The sequence below is a fragment of the Odocoileus virginianus genome, chromosome 22 (genome assembly GCF_023699985.2).
Source record: "Odocoileus virginianus isolate 20LAN1187 ecotype Illinois chromosome 22, Ovbor_1.2, whole genome shotgun sequence".
Taxonomy (NCBI): domain Eukaryota; kingdom Metazoa; phylum Chordata; class Mammalia; order Artiodactyla; family Cervidae; genus Odocoileus; species Odocoileus virginianus.
The window spans coordinates 18144470-18162331 of NC_069695.1; the positions used below are offsets into that span (position 1 = coordinate 18144470).

At 45.9% G+C, this 17862-nt stretch overlaps 1 protein-coding gene across 1 annotated transcript; it reads right to left on the reverse strand.

Annotated features, from left to right (window-relative positions):
* Window positions 1–8467: 8467 nt before the first annotated feature.
* Window positions 8468–10430, reverse strand: LRRC30 (leucine rich repeat containing 30). The gene is made up of 2 exons (XM_020878059.2): window positions 9036–10430; window positions 8468–8537 (listed from the first exon to the last, which is right to left on the reverse strand). Exon 1 carries the CDS (start codon window positions 10428–10430, stop codon window positions 9525–9527), a length of 906 nt encoding a protein of 301 aa, XP_020733718.1. The 3' UTR covers window positions 8468–8537; window positions 9036–9524.
* Window positions 10431–17862: the final 7432 nt, after the last annotated feature.

Here is a 17862-nt window from a genome sequence, read left to right on the forward strand (position 1 = left end):
ACAGCAAGATGGAAAAAGGCCTGTCATCATCAAAACATATGTGGGGAAAATAATTTCCCAGTGAGAAGATAAAATTCTGGGGCTGTCTCTGCGGCTGGAGCTTGGGGCGTGCAATCTGTTCAAAACCCTTGTGTCTGCAAGATGCAGAGCATCATTGGGTTTCTGGACCAATATGTGGGAAAATAAGTGCACAAGCGTGCCAGCAGGACTTTTTCTTGGTTTTTCAAAACTGTTCAGCATTTTGTTTTGTTTTCTTTCAAATAGCCTGTGCAAAAAAAAACCCAGAAACAATAGATCACAGTTTGCATTAATTCCAGGAAGAGCATCCTTTTCTGTCTATGACTTGTATAAAACCAGACCAGAATGTACGGGGCAGTTTCTCGGCTTCACATCTAAGTGTGTGTGTGCTTAGCCGTGTCTGATTCTTTTGCAGTCCCATGGACTGTAGCCCACTAAGCTCCTCTGTCCATGGGATTTCCCAGGAAAGAACACTGGAGTGGGTTCCTGCTCCAGGGAATCTTCCTGACCCGGAGATCAAACCTGTGTCTCCTGCTTGGCAGGTGGGTTCTTTATCACTGAGCCACCTGGGAAGCCCAAGCTTAAATAGGAGGGACGCTAGTAATTCAGATTAAGAAAAGCAGCAGAATACACATTGCATCAGAGAGTAACAGAAAAGCCTTCTGGACTTCCTGCCTGTGGGTCCATTAGGTGAGGCAGGTGTGTACAGTGCTCAGCTGGGAGAAACTACAAGGCCAGCTCTTTGATTGCATTTGTCACACCTTGCATTCTAAAATGTTTTTATTGGAATGATAGATTGGAGGAAAAATTTTCCTTTCCAAAGTTTGGAGAGGAAATCTAGCACGAGTGCTGATTTTGCTCCTCCCCATCCTTGATTTAAACAAATTCAATCGTGTTCCTTAAGTTCTGCTACTAAGTCACTTTAGTCATGTCTGACCCTTTGTGACCCCATGAACTGTTGCCCATGAAGCTCCTCTGTCCATGGGATTCTCCAGGCAAGAACACTGAAGTGGGTTGGCATGCCCTTCTCCATCCTTAAGTTCTAAACCAATTAAAACACATGGAGAAGGAAAAAGGGAGAAGGAAGAGGAACTGAGGCTTTTCCAACTCTATTTCGGCAATCTTGAGCAAAATCAACGTATCTCTCTTCTTAAGAATTGAGTAAAACTACCTGGCAGTTAGCACGGGGGGAGGGGAGGCTGTAATTTAGCAGAAAGAAGGCAAACAGGCATCAGTGTCCACTCAGAACTGGCCCTGCTAATGCTCTGATTTCTATGTGACTAGAGGAAGCCTCTCTTCTGTTAACCAACACTTTCAAGGGTTTTCTCCTCTTTAACTCATTCTTTTTGGGGTCCCTAAGAGCACCCTTAAGCTCAGTGATTTGCTAGAAGGACTCGTAAAATTCAGAAAATCTGTCATACTCCTTGTTATGACTTAACACAGGGAAAGGACACAAGTTAAAATCATCAGAGATAAAAGGAGCATATTCAGGCATGGTTTCCCATTGTCATCTCCTGGTGGAGTAATTTGATGATACTTAATTCTCCCAACAATGACTTGTGACATGTACTCACTATTGCCAACCTGGGAGGCTCAGCTGAGCCTTGGTGTCCAGGGTTTGTCTTGGTTGGGAGTTTGTCTTGGAGGCATGGAACTCCTCTGTGGCTGACTTTAGCACCTGGGTTCCCTTCCTTTCCAGAGGTTACACAGATATTGTGTTACCAAAGACCCTACCATCAATCACAGTGTGAGCCCAGATGGTCTGATATGACCCATGGCTCTAGGTAAACAAAGATGTCTTTATGAGGCAGGGTATTCCAAAGGCTTAGAGATTATAATTCTCAGGAATTTGTCAAAGGCCAGACCTTTCTTTGAAATGTACAGAGTTTCAACACCCCAGACCTCCTGAGTCAACTTTTTATTGCACACGTTATGTGATTTTGTCAAATTCATCCTTGGCCTTTGCACAATAGATGATGACCATGAAGGACTCAACCTTGGTGGGGGGGTGGAGGAGCGGGGGAAGGAACCTGCTCACCTTGATCAAAAAGGATTATATTGCCTCTTCAGCCACAGAAGTAAGTCAGCTAAAATGATGGTAGAGGATGAATCCCTGAGACCCTGGCAAGTTCATTTACAAACTAAGGAGGTCAACTCAGTTGTCTATAACCAACATATTACATGGTCAGATGAACAGCTGAAGTTTTCTACAACAAGCATATTAGATACATTTCTGGGAGAGTAAACAGTTTTCTTGATTACCAACAACAGAGAAGTAATCATGATAATGAGGGGGTAACAGGTAGGAAGGCCAGAGGTCCCCACGAGGAAGGAGGAAATAAACGGCACTTGCAGACGTTTTTTTCCTTCTCTCTACAAAATTTAAAAAGGCTTCTTTTAATTCTGTGTTGACGACACCTGGTTCTGCCTTGAGCTAACCGATGTGTTTTTCTCATGGAAATGTTTTTCTTCAGCTATGTTAATTAAACTATGTATTTGCTTTGGAATCTGCCTTCCTTCAAAATGGTTCTGCCTAAGACTAACTTTTTTTCTTTTCACAAACCTTGGGCTGATAATGGCTCAACAAACCAGTACATTGTTTTAGGGCTGAGGGATGAGACACACCTTGTGTCATCCTATCTCAAAAATGCATATTGTGGGTGCCGGGCCTGGTGAAACTCCCTCAGCCTAGAGCTGTTTCTTTTATCTGATTAGACGCTCACTAACAGACATAAAATGCCTTGCTAAACACCAGCCGGCGGGCACTCTTTCTGTCCCTTTCTGATGTCTTTGTCAGAAGCTTTCCCTATCTTTATTATACTTAATAAAACTTTGCTACACAAAAGTTCCAAGTGGTCAAGCCTCGTCTCTGGCCCTGGATCAAATTCTTCTCCTCCTGAGGCCACGAATCCGGGTGTAGCCCACGGCTCACAGCAGTAAACTTTAAATAATAAGAAAGCATGAAAGAGTACAACATAAAGAAGATGTTCATTCTTCTTGTTAGATTTTTTGTTTGCACTACTCCTGTGATTTCCTGGATGAAAATATTCCTGAACTTGTATTCACATACCTTGGTGGAGAAGGATCACACCAGAACTGTATTTTCAATTTTCAAAGTACTTACGTATTTCAAGATTACTTAGGAATTCTTATCCAACACAACTGTAATCTGCCCTCCTAGAATGAAGGGTAATCAAAAACCAAATTACAGTCATTAATTTCTAATTCCCACACTGTAGATATCATCCATTTGTAGTTTTGATTAAAACAGTGGAGGCAGAGAAGTAATGTTATTAAGAATCAAAGAAACCAAAGGAAGAACTGTTTTGCAGGTTTCTGTGTGTCCACTTGCAGGAGTTGCTTTGGAAAATTTATAGCCAAATTCAAGTTTGACTCACATGTGTATTTGGACTGGGATGCAGAGAAAGCATAACTCATTACAAATGTTCAGGTCAAGCTCTGGAACAGATTGTGCTTACTCTTCTATAAGACATTTCAGCTCTGTGTACCCAAATGATAATATTTCATCAAATCCAATTCTTTCTTCAAAAAATGGGAAACAGATAATTAAAAATTCCTTCTCTTCCAGAAACACAAGAGAAGCTTTAAATCTTTCACTCCCTCTGAACCTCCAAGCCAATAAAAACAGATGGAATCCAGACAATCTAGAGGTCTGCAGACTCCTGGATTCATGTTTCACAAAGACTTAGCTCTTTTCATACTTTTAAAAGTCAACCAAAAGTAAATTATATTTTTCATGGTACTACAAGGAGATACTGATTTTGATCCATTGAGTCAATGTTTTTGGCTTTTCTTGAGTAATTACAATGACTCTAAGTTCAGGTAGCTATGCACTGGGGCATGAGACAAGGAGAAGACAAACCAAAAAAAAAAAAAAAAATATATATATATATATATATAGTCTGAATTTCAAAGCTATGAAAAGCTTAAAGTGAGTTGACTTTAAAGTGAATTCAATCAAGGAAGCTGGAACCTCAGTCCTACAGCCCTATAGAAATGAATTTTGCTACCAGAATGAGATGGAAATGAATTCTACCCTAGAGCTGACAGAAAGAAATGCAGACCAGCTAAACCTTGATTTTAGAAACAACTGTGTTGACCTTCTAACCTACAGAATTAAAAGATAATAAATAGTAAAATAAGTGAATTCAGTTGCCTCACTTTGTAGAAAACCAAAGCCTGGACAGGAGAAGTCACCTCTACAGACTTGTCACTTTTTCCTTACTCATCGGATACGTTATGATTGAATCTCTTCCCTATGCTGATGAAGTCCAAGTTAGCCATGAGGATAAACTCAGTGGCTTTGCAGTACGGGGACCAGCAGCATCCAGGAGCCTCGCCGCTGGGGCTAAGGCTGAAATACAGATTGGCCCCAGTGGCATGTCCTGGCTCCTCTGGGGAACTCAAGTTACTCAAGGCTGAAGAATATGGGGGACTCTGTGATGCTCCAAAGGTGACTCTAGCTCATCCTATGGAACCCAGTCATCCTGTATATTTCATAATGTATGTTTCCCTCAAGGGCGTCCGGAATTACTTTGACGCTTTCCGGAAGGACTCAAGTTCACTTTCATTTTCTGTCCTGTGCTGAAATAAGAAGAAAGTTTAAGCAGTAGGAAGCAAGTTCTCTCCTTGCAAATAGATTCCTATGACACTACTAAAAAAAAAATCTGCATAGCAAGCTTGATGCTAATAGCTTCCAGTTATGCTCGCCTAACGATCCCAAGCTCTTACAAATTCATTATGAGCCCTCTCTGCTTCCCTTTTATTACTATGCTGTCCTTTTTTAAAATTAGTAATGCTTTGGATTCAACATATAACTTAATGGGTACCTTCAAAGAACACTCATAAAAAGTTCTTTTCTCAACAAGGTCAAGATTGTTCCTATTACTATTTATAACAGCTTTCATGTTCCTCTGAATTTTATTTCATTTTCTTACAATCTATGAAAAGTTGTATTTTGATGTACCTTGATTAATTATAATTACCTGATGGTATCAATACTTAGTTGCACATTTAATCTAGGCTGGGAATTTTGTGTTTCTCTGTTTCTCACATGGTGCTGAAAATAAAACTCTTTGGCGGGATAAGAAGATAGAGAACCCATGGATACCTAAGGAGGTATTGTTTAGGATGGAGTTGTTATTTAGTCGCTAAGTTGTGTCCAACTCTTTGCGACCCCATGGACTGTGGATACCAGGTTCCTCCATCCCCCACTACCTCCTGGAGTTTGCTTAAATTCCTGTGTATTGAGTTGGTGATGCTACCTAACCATCTTATCCTCTAGCATCTTCCTATTAGCTAAATCTAACAGCTTGAGTGCTTCCTTTTTCGAAAAAGACCATTTATTGAACTCGTCTTCTGTTTCTCTCATTTGTAATAGAATCTTAGAGACTGTCCAGACTCACTGTTGCTGATGTACATTACTGATGAGAAGCAGCCCAGCGCAGCTTTGAGCCTCACCCCCATCATCTCAGGATGTTGACACTTGCGTCGTCTTCCAGGGACCAAGCCCACAGGGCATTCATCTTCCACTGTGTAATGCATAGCCATCCACATGCATATTCAGTCTGTGCTTGGAGGCATAGGAAATGGCATTTTAAAATACAGTAACCATTCCCACAAGAAAAGGGTTTAAAGTATCTGTACAGATAATGACAGCTTTCCCTCTCCATCTCTTTGCAGGAGTGTCTTGTTGTGAAGGACAGGTGCATCCCGTCTGGTTACTACAGAGAGACAGTACATTGACTCAAGTCTAAGAACAGAGCGCATTACTTCTATTAACCATTTACTAAGTCAACAAGTAACTAATGACGACATGCTTCTTTCTAATGTGCAGCAGCTTTATGAATTTAGCGGTATTATTTCTCCAACAGATGTGTCTTTTCAAAACCATCTTCCTTCCCTAGGAACAGAGGATTTCTTCTTAATTGTGGGTTTGTAAGCTGCTTCAAAAGGTGTCTCTGAACACACTACTGAGATCACGTCTTACTGAGAGCCTGGTGACATGCAACTACCCGACTATCAGGATGTGAACAGTCAACTCCCTACATCAAGCCCCCAATTAGCTTGCATTCTTTGGCTAAACGTACTCCGCCGCCCTTGCAGTCAGCCTCAGGGCTTTGATATCAGAAGTCTTAGAAATACCTGGGAGTTATTCGAGTGTGGCGGCATCAAAACTACAGAAGATAAGCAAGGTGCATTTCACAACCCGTCAGCAAACTGTAGGGTTTGAAGGCAGACACCAGCACTGTATCAAATTCCCTCCGCGTGGGTGTTTTGAATAACCAAGCATGTTAACCAGGTTTGTGCTCAGCACTTCCCTTCATCAATAAAAAAGAGCATTCACAAAGAATCAATATCTAAAGCCCATCGGGCAACTGCTATTACTTTCATGCAGCCCTCAATGCCGACCTCGCTTCTATACCTCTGAAAGGCACCGATGGAAGCTGCCAACCACACTGATACCACCCTTTCCTTAAGCAGTATAATAAGCTCTTGGGTCACCTTCAAACTATGGTTATGTTCTTTCCCTGGAGTAGAGTTACTGTGAGGTATCAAGTGACTGAAAAAGCCAGGAGAGGAAATAAAATGATTGCTCAGCAGGAAAAGTGTGATGGTGGTGCCCCAGCCTGACTCTCGGCCCAGAGCAAGGTCATGGAAATTCAGCATGAGCCCAAGTGGGCCTTCGGCAGCGGACACCAGGGGACACCAGTGGGCGCGATCCTGGCACGCACGGTGTTTGTGCGACAGCTGCCTGTATGGGCTCCAGCTCCAGCCTCTGTCCTACTCTGCAGAGAGAGCCTCACACTGCCGTTTCCCTCTGAGTCATGAGATCGAGTAAGAATTCCACTGATGTCTTTAAATAGTCTTGGCTCCAGCAAGTGAACGTGGGTGAGGTTACTGAGTGTGCCTATGTGTGCCCGGCGGGGATAAGCAGATCTCCGGTTGCTGCTGGGGGGTGGTTGGTGGCGGGGGGGAGGGGGGGTGTGGAGGGGACTTCAGCTGCCTCCCGGTGACACTGTTGAGATCTGTTTGCAGTGGTTCAGCACAAGAACTCATGTACCCAGGGTGTTCACGGAACAGTGGTATCTGGTGATAATGGCAGGAATGGGCTGCCCTCTATGATGGATGGGATATTGACTTTGGGGTCTGGTGGGAAATCCATTTGTCCTGTGAATAAGTTACATGGACACACCCCTCCTTGATCAATGCTTAGAATAAGAAGAGGACAGCCCACGCCTTGCCACTAAAGCTGCCTAAGTCAGCACCTGAGAATGAGCCCCATAGCCCCCTGGGCTGTGCTCCCCTCCCCTACGTGGGGCGAAGCGGTGAGGGGAATTAGGGTGAGACGGCTGCCAAGAACAGGGATTTGACTGATTCGTCCCAATCGTGTCCTTTGGTTCTGAAACTTGGGGCTCAGCCTGTGCTACACACCATCTGGTATGCTATCTTTGCTTTAATCTCTCTCTAGTGGGGATCATGAGGAGAAGGCGATGGCACCCCACTCCAGTGTTCTTGCCTGGAGAGTCCCAGGGACGGGGGAGCCTGGTGGGCTGCCGTCTATGGGGTCGCACAGAGTCGGACACAACTGAGGCAACTTAGCAGCAGCAGCAGTGGGGATCATGACTTGCCACATTGTGGAAACCCACGTAGGTCTGTCTCTTTCAGCACACTTTGAGCTCCTTGATAGAAGGAGCTGAGCCTTATTCTTCTCGAGGTGCCTGCCCAGGAAAAGTGCTAATAAACATGAATTTAACTGAATTAAACTAAGGGTAGTAAGGAGTTAGATGATCCTGGCCACATCCCCCATTCCTGTCTTGCTATTGTCTGCTGTGTCCTGTAGACAAATGTGCCAAGAAACCTGAGCGCTTGTGGATCCACAGATCCAGATCTCTGGATCTGAAGGCATTGTACGTTCACTGTCACATTCATTTGAATTCTTGAACTCTCAACACACGGTGACATCTCGGGGGCTCTCGGCTGGGACGATGACAGTGAGGCCCAGTCATTCTCGTGGCAGGAACTCTGTAACGGCTCGTCCTGATTTTGCATTGAACTATCAGCTGTGTAACTCTCAGAATTGAAAACAAAGCAAATAATATTCTTACAGAGCCTTTTCTCCAAAGAGCTTTGCATGTCACTCAACCCATTTGTAATTTGTAAAATTTTGAAATAAGTGAGAGATCTCCGAAGTGTTTTATTTCATTAATTTATTTATTTTTGGCCACGCCCCTTGGCATGTGGGACCCTTGTTCCCCCATCAAGGACTGAACCCACACCGCCTGCATTGGAAGAGTGGAGTCTTAATCACCGGACCACCAGGGAAGTGCCTCAGCTAATTTTTAAAGGACCACAGGTGAAAGCCAGTAGCAGACATCATCCCCCTCTGAATATGAAAGGGTAATGACTTTTGGGGGTGGGCTGTCTATGCCTTACCTCCTCTTTCCTGCCTTTTGAGCTTTTCCCCTGGTTGTTAGCTCACCTCCGAGAAGGCAAATCTAGGAAGAGAGGAGGAGTGAAATTACAACAGGGGACTGTAACCATTGGCCCGTATCTCTAGAAAAGCTCGAGGATATGACTGGGCGCAAGAGAAGGATTGGAAAGAAGATGGACACCGAGTGTTGGCTCTGCTTGTGTTTATTCTCTGAAAGCCAGCACGCTGCACCCCGTCACCCACCCCCAGACGTCAGCATGAGCGGCTGGACTGCTGCCCTAGTCATTCTAGAGGCAAAGTTCCTGTGGCTTATCTCCCCCGGGACTCAAGGGGAGGCTCTGCTGGATTTGGTCATTGCCGGGAGGGCTGGGAGCCAGCTTCTCTTTGGTCCCAAGGGATGCTGGATGGAGACAGGGGTGGGGGCATGTCTTGCTGGGGCTATGTGGCTGCAGGGTGCCAGCTCAGGGACTAAAACCAGATGGTCTCAACCCCTCCTATATTGTACCTGGCTCAGAGCACGTACTTAGTAAACATTTCACTTTTGGTGGACATTGAATCATACCTGCTGTTCTCTCTTTCAAAGGCTGAATCCCACTGCTCCCCAGAAGAAGCAGAATTATTTTTCTTTGGGGAAAGAAAACCCAAGTCCTCTATCCACTGATATTCAGAAGGAGATGATATTAAACGGGCTTTTGGGAGAGGCCGGCGGGCTGTCTCTTCAGTTGTGTCGGACTCTTTCCCACCCTGTGGACTGTAGCCCACCAGGCTCCTCTGTCCATGGGATTCTTTAGGCAAGAATACTGGAGTGGGTTACCATGCCCTCCTCCAGGGGATCTTCCTATTACCCAGGGATTGAACTCGCATCTCCTGCATTGCAGGTGGATTCTCTACTGCTGAGAAGTAGAAGCCCATTTATAGGCGTATACAGAGCTAAAAAGCAAACACCTGCTAAGAAGGGGCGTTCAGTACAACTCAGCATATAGTAACACAAGCCTCCACCCGCAGCAACAGGAAGAGGAGAGGGTTTAGACTAGGGAAGTTCCCGTCTGAGTCAGGTGTGTTTTCTGTCCTTCAGGTAACTGACGAGCATCTCCAGGCCCCCCTCCAGCAGCTCGGGCAGAGGTTTGGATAAAGGGTTACGGGAAATGTGCAGCCCTTTGTCCATGGGGTTCCAGGCGATCCTGGTCAGCCTGCAGAGCATATAGAGCTCCGCAGGGAGCGTCTGGATGTCATTGTTGTTCAGGTTCAGCAGCTCCAGGCTTGTGAGCAGGCAGAGCGAGCGTGGGAAGGTGTGGATGTGGTTGCCCTCAGCGATGAAGATCTGCAAGCCGGCCAGGCACTGGATGCTCTCGGCAATGTTCTCCAGGCGGTTGGAGCCCACGTGCAGGAAGTCCAGCTCCTTGAGTGAGAACACGCAGACGGGGATGTGGGCGAAGCGGTTGTGGCTGAGGTTCAGCTTGCGCAGCCGCGACAGGTCGGCAAGGCTGGCGGGCAGCTGGGACAGGCAGTTGTGCGACGCGCTCAGGACCTCCAAGCTCCGGCAGGCGCCCAGCTCGGCCGGCAGCTCCGTCAGGCCGTTCATGTGCACGAACAGGACTTTGAGGCTCTGCAGAAGGCTGACTTCCCGGGGCAGCGTCTTCAGGCGGTTCCCGCACAAGTTCAGGACCACCAGCCGCGTAAGCTTCCCCAGTTCGGGCGGAACGGCCCGGAGCTGGTTGTGGGACAGGTTGAGCTTCTGCATCTCCGACAGGCCCCACAGGAAGTCGGGCGCGTCCGTCATGCCCTTGGTGACCAGGCTGAAACTGACATGGCGCAGCCCCCGCTTCAGCAGGCAGCGCGGGTCCCTCCCGGGAAGCAGAGCATCGTCCCAGGAGGAGAACTTCTGCCTCCCCCGCAGTAGCCCCCGCCCCAGGGGGCCCTTGTCCTTGCGGCGGGCCCCGGACTGCCTGGCCCCCATGTACCTCCTTTCTCCAGCGTCTCTCTTGCCACAGATGGGGATGGAGACCAGACTCCACTGCTAAAGCCCAGCAGGGGGCCGATCGGGTGACGGGAGCCGTAGCTGGTGGCGCTGCAGGTGGAGTAGGACTTGGGAGGATGCGGGAGATGGGAATCCCAGATGCCCGGCTCTCGGAGTCCCTGGTGCCTGGTTTTTGGGGTTCCAGATGCCTGACTGTGGCTCCAAGAGCTGCGAGCACCCCCGACTGCGTTGAGGTGGCTTCTCTTGGAGAAGCAGGGCTGTAATGACACACTCTTCCCGGGGCTGCAGAACTGAACTGCTTGGCTCCCTCTGAACACCACGGGGCAGCTGTCGTTGTCACTCTGCCCGCACTTTATTGGTCTGGTGTGAGCAAGCAGGTCACGGGGAGGCCGCCTCTGACTGTCCTCTCTTGGCTTCTCTGGGGTGTCACAGCTGAGCAGGGTGATTAACCAGCCCGTCTCCAGGGAGGAACCAAGGGGGAAAATTGAAGCCAGGGTGTCGGCAGGTCTCAGGCTCATCCCAACCCCAGAGCAGAGCTGGGCTGAATGCTGGTCACTAAGCTATTATTATATGTTCTCACAGCCAGCAATAGGTAGAAGTAATACACACACACACACACACACACACACACACACACACACCCCAATTCAAATTGCTGTGAATCGCAGATTGTGAAAAAAAGTAGCAGAAGGAGTCTTGATGCCTGGAATCCTCCAGGCCAGGGTTTTACACGGTGCTGGTCAGAGGTGATTTCTTGAGGAGAGGGTGAAGAAGGGTGCAGATTGCACTCCCATTTTCTCTCAGAGGAGCTCTGGGGTCACCTGTTTCACAAAGAGCTCCTGGATCTGCTCAGGTGACTCCAAATGTCAGGACAGCACTTGAGTGATGGCTTAGTAAGGAAAACACGGTGCCCACTGTACTGGAAAGTGGTCTGAAGAGGCTCCCTGGTACACACCTCTCACTCTCTCCATCTCTGTCTCTCTCGTTGCACAAGTTACCTTATTCCCCAAGCTGCTAGAGTCAGCTGTTGGTGTCATGGGCTGAACTGTGCCCCACCCCCCACCAAGATTTCCAGTGTTGGAGTCCTAACTTCCAGTAACTCAGAATGTGACCGTGTTTGGAGATGGGGCTACACTGAGGACACGGGGAGCAGACAGCTATCTGCAAGTCAAGGAGCAAGGCCTCAGAAGCAATCTACCTGCCCTCACCTTCTCTTAGATTTGCAGCCTCCGGAACTGTGGAAAAATACATTTCCCTGTTTAAGCCCCTCCATCTATGGAGATTTGTACGGCTGCACTGGCAAGCCCATCCAGCTGGGGTACTGGCAGACACATCTGCATAGGTGAAAAATCCTGAAACTAAGTCATGGTTCAGGGAAGAAGAGACACCGAGGTTGATGACCCAGGTTCTGAGAAAAGGGCTAATGGGCTGTGCGAGGCTGGCTTGGCCCAGAGGCCTGTGGCTTTCACTGGCAGCTGTCCTGGCCAGGCAGTTCTCCTGGACAGTGATACTGGTCCTGTGATCGAGGTCTCAGAGCTGTCACCACCAAGCCTGGAGCTCGAGCTGGGCTCTGGCTGGGCGCCGCCCCTGGGGAAGCTCAGATCCCTCCACAGAGGAGGAGCAGCTGGACATGCAAGACAATGCCAGGCCATTCCTGCCCCACTTGGCCTTTGAGAGACATCTGGCCCCTTTTGCCTGATGAAGCCCCTGGCACTCCTAGACAAAGGTGGAAACCTGGGATGTTTTTTATAATGGGATTCTTGACTGTTGTAGCTGTTAATTGGAGAGAAAAAAGCACCATGGCTAAATCTGTACCCCAGGATTTAGAGCAGATCACAGATTATATACGTACATTTCATGTGACGATAGAATTTTGCTGCTTCCATGAGTCTGAGAAATTATGCTAGGATATCTGAACTGTTGGGACTAGTAGAAGCTGGGATGGTTTGAGAAAGAGTCACAGCTTTCTTCTTTGTGACAATTATCTCTGTCTCTAATACATTATTCTTACCAATAAATAATTTTTGAGTATTTATCAATAGCCAATATTTATCAAATATTTACTATATGAACCCTAGACACTTTACGGAGAAGATGAATGTTAAAATTACCTCCATTTCACAGATGAGGAAATGAAGACAGGAGAGAGATTAAGTTACTAACGCAAAATCAAGTCACTCCCCCAAGTTCAATCTCTATTCAGCAGCAGAACCAGAATTCAAACCCAGGGAGTCCGACTTAACAGCCCTGGTTGGAACCATAAGGAAATGCTAGACTTAACCCTGTAGAGAGCTCGAATAACTATGACTAGGATATGGCTTTCTGTTTTCAAGTTTCTACGGAGTAGGGCTGGAGGGACCATCGGTAAAGAAATGACTTGTAAATCCATGGCTGATTCATGTCAATGTAAGACAAAAACCACTAAAATATTGTAAAGTAATTAGCCTCCAACTAATAAAAATAAATGAAAAAAAAAAAGAAAAAGAAATGACTATGAAACCACACAGTAGGAATAACTACACAATTAGGCATTAGCCCTGCTTTCTCTGCCAACACAACCAGGAGAAGCCAGAGTTAAAATATTCCAGAAGACTTTGGCATAACGAGTTCAATCCCCTCCCCCAAACAGTTCAGTTCTTTAGCGAGGTTCTCATCTATCTAATGGACGAGCTGTGTGAATTGCCGACTGTTCTTTCTGAGTCTTTGAAACATGGGTGCTGCCTCTTGTTAACCACAGTGATACAGTCAGAGCAGGTTCATGGAGGGGATGCTCACTGTCTCTGGGTTGTGTTCCTGTCTATGCCATGGAGAGCCCCTTCCTACCCCACGAGTCAGGTTCTTACTGTAAGTGAGACCATTGCGAGGAAGTGCAAGTCAGACTTAACCTCTTTCTGGTGAAAGCAGGCAAAATCCAAGCAAGCTTTTATCTTGCTCGCATTAAGGCTGGTCCCTGAGGAATAAACAGTAACTGCTGTGGGCTTTAGAGTTCACTGTGAAGCCCACACATCTGACTTTTGCCGAAAGAAACTTTTTGAAGCTGAGTGGATTTCAGTTTGGCATTAAGTCTCAGAGCACAGCCTTGTTGACAAGTTCTCGAAATTCCAGGGCATGGTAAGTAATGGGACCTGGATCTCCTGCATTGCAGGCAGCTTCTTTACCATCTGAACCACCACAGAAGTCCAGTATTGTTAACCTCATGTTAAATATGAGGAAACTGAGTCAGTGAGGTTAACTGATGCAGAACTAGTTAGTGTTAGACTTCTAATCCACACCCAGTCTTTCGATATAAATCCTGTTCTCATACTTGTTGTTTGGTCACTCAGTCATGTCCGACTCTGTGAGACCCCATGGAGGCACGCCAGGCCTCCCATCGGTCACCGTCTCCCAGAGTTTGCCCAAGTTCGTGTCCATTGCACTGCTGATGCCATCCAGCCATCTAATCCTCTGTCGATCCCTTTTCTCCCTGCCCTTGATCTTTCCCAGCATCAGGGTCTTTTCCAATGAGTCAGCTCCTCACATCAGGTTACCAAAATTTTGGAGCTTTAGCTTCGGCATGAGTCCTTCCAATGAATACTCAGGGTTGATTTCCTTAAGATTGACTGATTTGATCTTGATGTCCAAGGGACTCTCAAGAGTCTTCTCTAGCACCACAGTTCGAAGGCATCAATTCTTTGGCCCTCTGAATAGCCTGCCTCTGTCTGCACAACTTCTCTTCCTTGTAAAGTGGCTTATTACTATTCTGATGAAGGCATGCCACCTCAGAGCCACCTCATTGAGAGGCAGCTGGCCTGGTGGTCAGCACTGTGAACCTTGCTTGCCAGGCCAGAGTGTCTTGGGTTGTCATCCTGAGTTTATTACTCAAAGGCCATGTGCCCCAGGGCAAGCTACTTAGCTTGTCTGTATTTCCATGTTTTCATATGTAAAATGGAGATAATCATAGAATTTCATAAGGGTGCTGTGGGAATTAAATGGCTTAATACACCTTATTAAGACAGGAATCAAGGCCAACCCCAAGAAAAAGAAATGCAAAAAAGCAAAATGGCTGTCTGAGGAGGCCTTACAAATAGCTATGAAAAGAAAGGAAGCGAAAAGCAAAGAGAAAAGGAAAGATACACCCATTTGAATGCAGAGTTCCAAAGAATAGCAAGGAGGGATAAGAAAGCCTTCCTCAGTGATCAGTGCAAAGAAATAGAGGAAAACAATAGAATAGGAAAGACTAAAGATCTCTTCAAGAAAATTAGAGGTACCAAGGGAACATTTCATGCAAAAACGGGCTCAATAAAGGACAGAAATGATAGGGACCTAACAGAAGCAGAAGATATTAAGAACAGACGGCAAGAATACACAGAAGAACTGTACAAAAAAGATCTTCACGACCCAGATAATCATGATGGTATGATCACTCACCTAGACATCCTGGAATATGAAGTCAAGTAGGCCTTAGGAAGCATCACTACGAACAAAGCTAGTGGAGGTGATGGAATTCCATTTGAGCTATTTCAAATCCTAAAAGATGATGCTGTGAAAGTGCTGCACTCAATATGCCAGCAAATTTGGAAAACTCAGCAGGGGCCACAAGACTGGAAAGGGTCAGTTTTCATTCCAATCCCAAAGAAAGCCAATGCCAAAGAATGCTCAAACTACTGCACAATTGCACTCATCTCACATGCTAGTAAAATTATCTTAAAATTCTCCAAGCCAGGCTTCAGCAATACGTGAACCGTGAACTTCCAGATGTTCAAGCTGGCTTTAGAAGAGGCAGACGAACCACAGATCAAACTGTCAGCATGCACTGGATCATCGAAAAAGCAAGAGAGTTCCAGAAAAACATCTATTTCTGCTTTATTGACTATGCCAAAGCCTTTGACTGTGTGGATCACAATCAGCTGTTGAAAATTATGAAAGAGATGGGCATACCAGACCACCTGACCTGCCTCTTGAGAAACCTGTATGCAGGTCAGGAAGCAACAGTTAGAACTGGACATAGAACAACAGACTGGTTCCCAATAGGAAAAGGAGTACATAAATGCTGTATATTGCTACCCTGTTTATTTAACTTATATGCAGAGTACATCATGAGAAATACTGGGCTGGAGGAAGAACAAGCTGGAATCAAGATTGCTGGGAGAAATATCAATAACCTCAGATATTCAGATGACACCACCCTTATGGCAGAAAGTAAAGACGAACTAAAGAGCCTCTTGATAAAAGTGAGAGGAGAGTGAAAAAGTTGGCTGAAAGCTCAACATTCGGAAAACTAAGATCATGGTATCCCATCACATCACTTCATGACAAATAGATGGGGAAACAGTGGGTGACTTTTTTGGGCTCCAAAATCACTGCAGCTGGTGATTGCAGCCATGAAATTAAAAGATGCTTACTCCTCGGAGGGTAAGTTATGACCAACCTAGACAGCATATTAAAAAGCAGAGACACTACTTTACCAATAAAGGTCCGTCTAGTCAAGGCTGTGGTTTTTCCAGTGGTCATGTATGGATGCGAGAGTTGGACTATGAAGAAAGCTGAGAGCCGAAGAATTAATGCTTTTGAACTGTGGAGTTGGAGAAGACTCTTGAGAGTCCCTTGGACTGCAAGGAGATCCAACCAGTCCATCATAAAGGAAATCAGTCCTGGGTGTTCGTTGGAAGGACTGAGGTTGAAGCTGAAACTCCAATATTTTGGCAACCTGATGAGAAGAGCTGACTCACTGGAAAAGACCCTGATGCTGGGAAAGATTGAGGGCAGGAGGAGAAGGGGATGACAGAGGATGAGATGGTTGGATGGCATCACCAACTCAATGGACATGGGTTTGGGTGGACTCTGGGAGTTGGTGATGGATAGGGGGGCCTGGCGTGCTGCGGTTCATGGGGTTGCAAAGAGTCGAACACGACTGAGTGACTGAATTGAATTAAATTGAATACACCTTAAGATCCATAGAACCCATCTCCATGAGTAACCAGTGAGTGGATATGGGACAGAGCACATGAAGGACGGCCAATTGCACAGCTGCCTCGGGGCTCTGGGAACCTCACCCATGCAGAGCGAGCCTGGTCTCTTGCCTCTCCTGGACCTTCCTCTTAGCCAAGCTGTGCAGACCGGCAGCTCCCCGCCGGGCAAGCACACTTTCCCGGAGAGCCCTCAGGCAGATCCAAACACAGCTGTTTCTCTCTCTTAAGTCAAGCTTCTCTCCCAGATTTACTTGTCCACAAAGCTCCTTAACACCCCGTGTCCCTGAAACAATTCTGAGGACACAGTAGGTGCTCAATAAACGGTCACTGAAACAAACATCTGGGTCCTTTTGGAAGTCTGATGTGAGGAAAAAAAACAACACAGAAGCCTTTTGGCTTTCATGTTTGTTTATCTGTGTGTTGTTTTTATTGATTGATTCACTGATGTATGGTTGATATACAATACTATGTAATTTATAGGTATACAATATAATGATTCATAGTTTTTAAAGGTTATATTCCATTTACTATTATTATAAAATATTGGCTATATTCCCCGTGTTGTACAATGCGTAGTGTGGTATGCATGCTCAGTCGTGTCCAACTCTTTGCAACCCTGTAGATTATAGCCCGTCAGGCTCCTCTGTCCATAGAATTTCCCAGGCAAGAACACTGGAGTGGGGTGCCATTTCCTTCTCCAGAGGATCTTCCTGACCCAGGGATCAAACTTGCATCTCCTCTGCCTCCTACATTCACAGACAGATTCTTTACCACTGACACCATCTAGGAAGCCCTGTACAGTGTATCCTCACAGCTTATTTTATGCATAATAGTTTGTACTTCTTAATCCTCTACCCCTATATTGTCCCTCCTCCTTCCCTCTCCCCACTAGTAATCACTCTATTTGTTCTCTGTTTGTAAGTTATCTTTTTTGTTATATTCACTAGTTTGTTATATTTTGTAAATTTCACACAGAAGTGATATCATACAGTATCTGCCTTTCTCTGTCTGACTCACTTAGCACGATGCCCTCCAAGTCCATCCATGTTCTGTAAACAGCCAAACTTCATCCCTTGTTTATGCCTGAGTGGTGTTATCCTGTTTGCTTTTCATCGCTTCTCTGTTCCTATGTTTTGACATTCATCTTCCTAGAGCACCCCTCTTTTTACCCATACCCTGCATGCCCGGGCCCCTCACAGAATCCAGAATTGTTTTAATGGAGATATAATTGATATATGACGTTGTGTTACTTTCAGGTATGCCACATGATGATCCATTATTTGTAAACATTGTGAACTGATGCCCACAAGGAGTCTAGTTAACACTCATTGTCAGGCACAGTTACAGAATTTTGTTTTCTTGTGATGGGAACTTTTAAGATCTTCTCTCTTAGCAACTTTCAACCCAGCAACATTGTGTTAACCCTAGTTACCATGGTGTACATTTTGCTGTCAGGGCATTAA

Bases quoted from the DNA above. Each gene is read 5' to 3' on its own strand.
- LRRC30 (XM_020878059.2), bottom strand. From the start codon at position 10,430: ATGGGGGCCAGGCAGTCCGGGGCCCGCCGCAAGGACAAGGGCCCCCTG.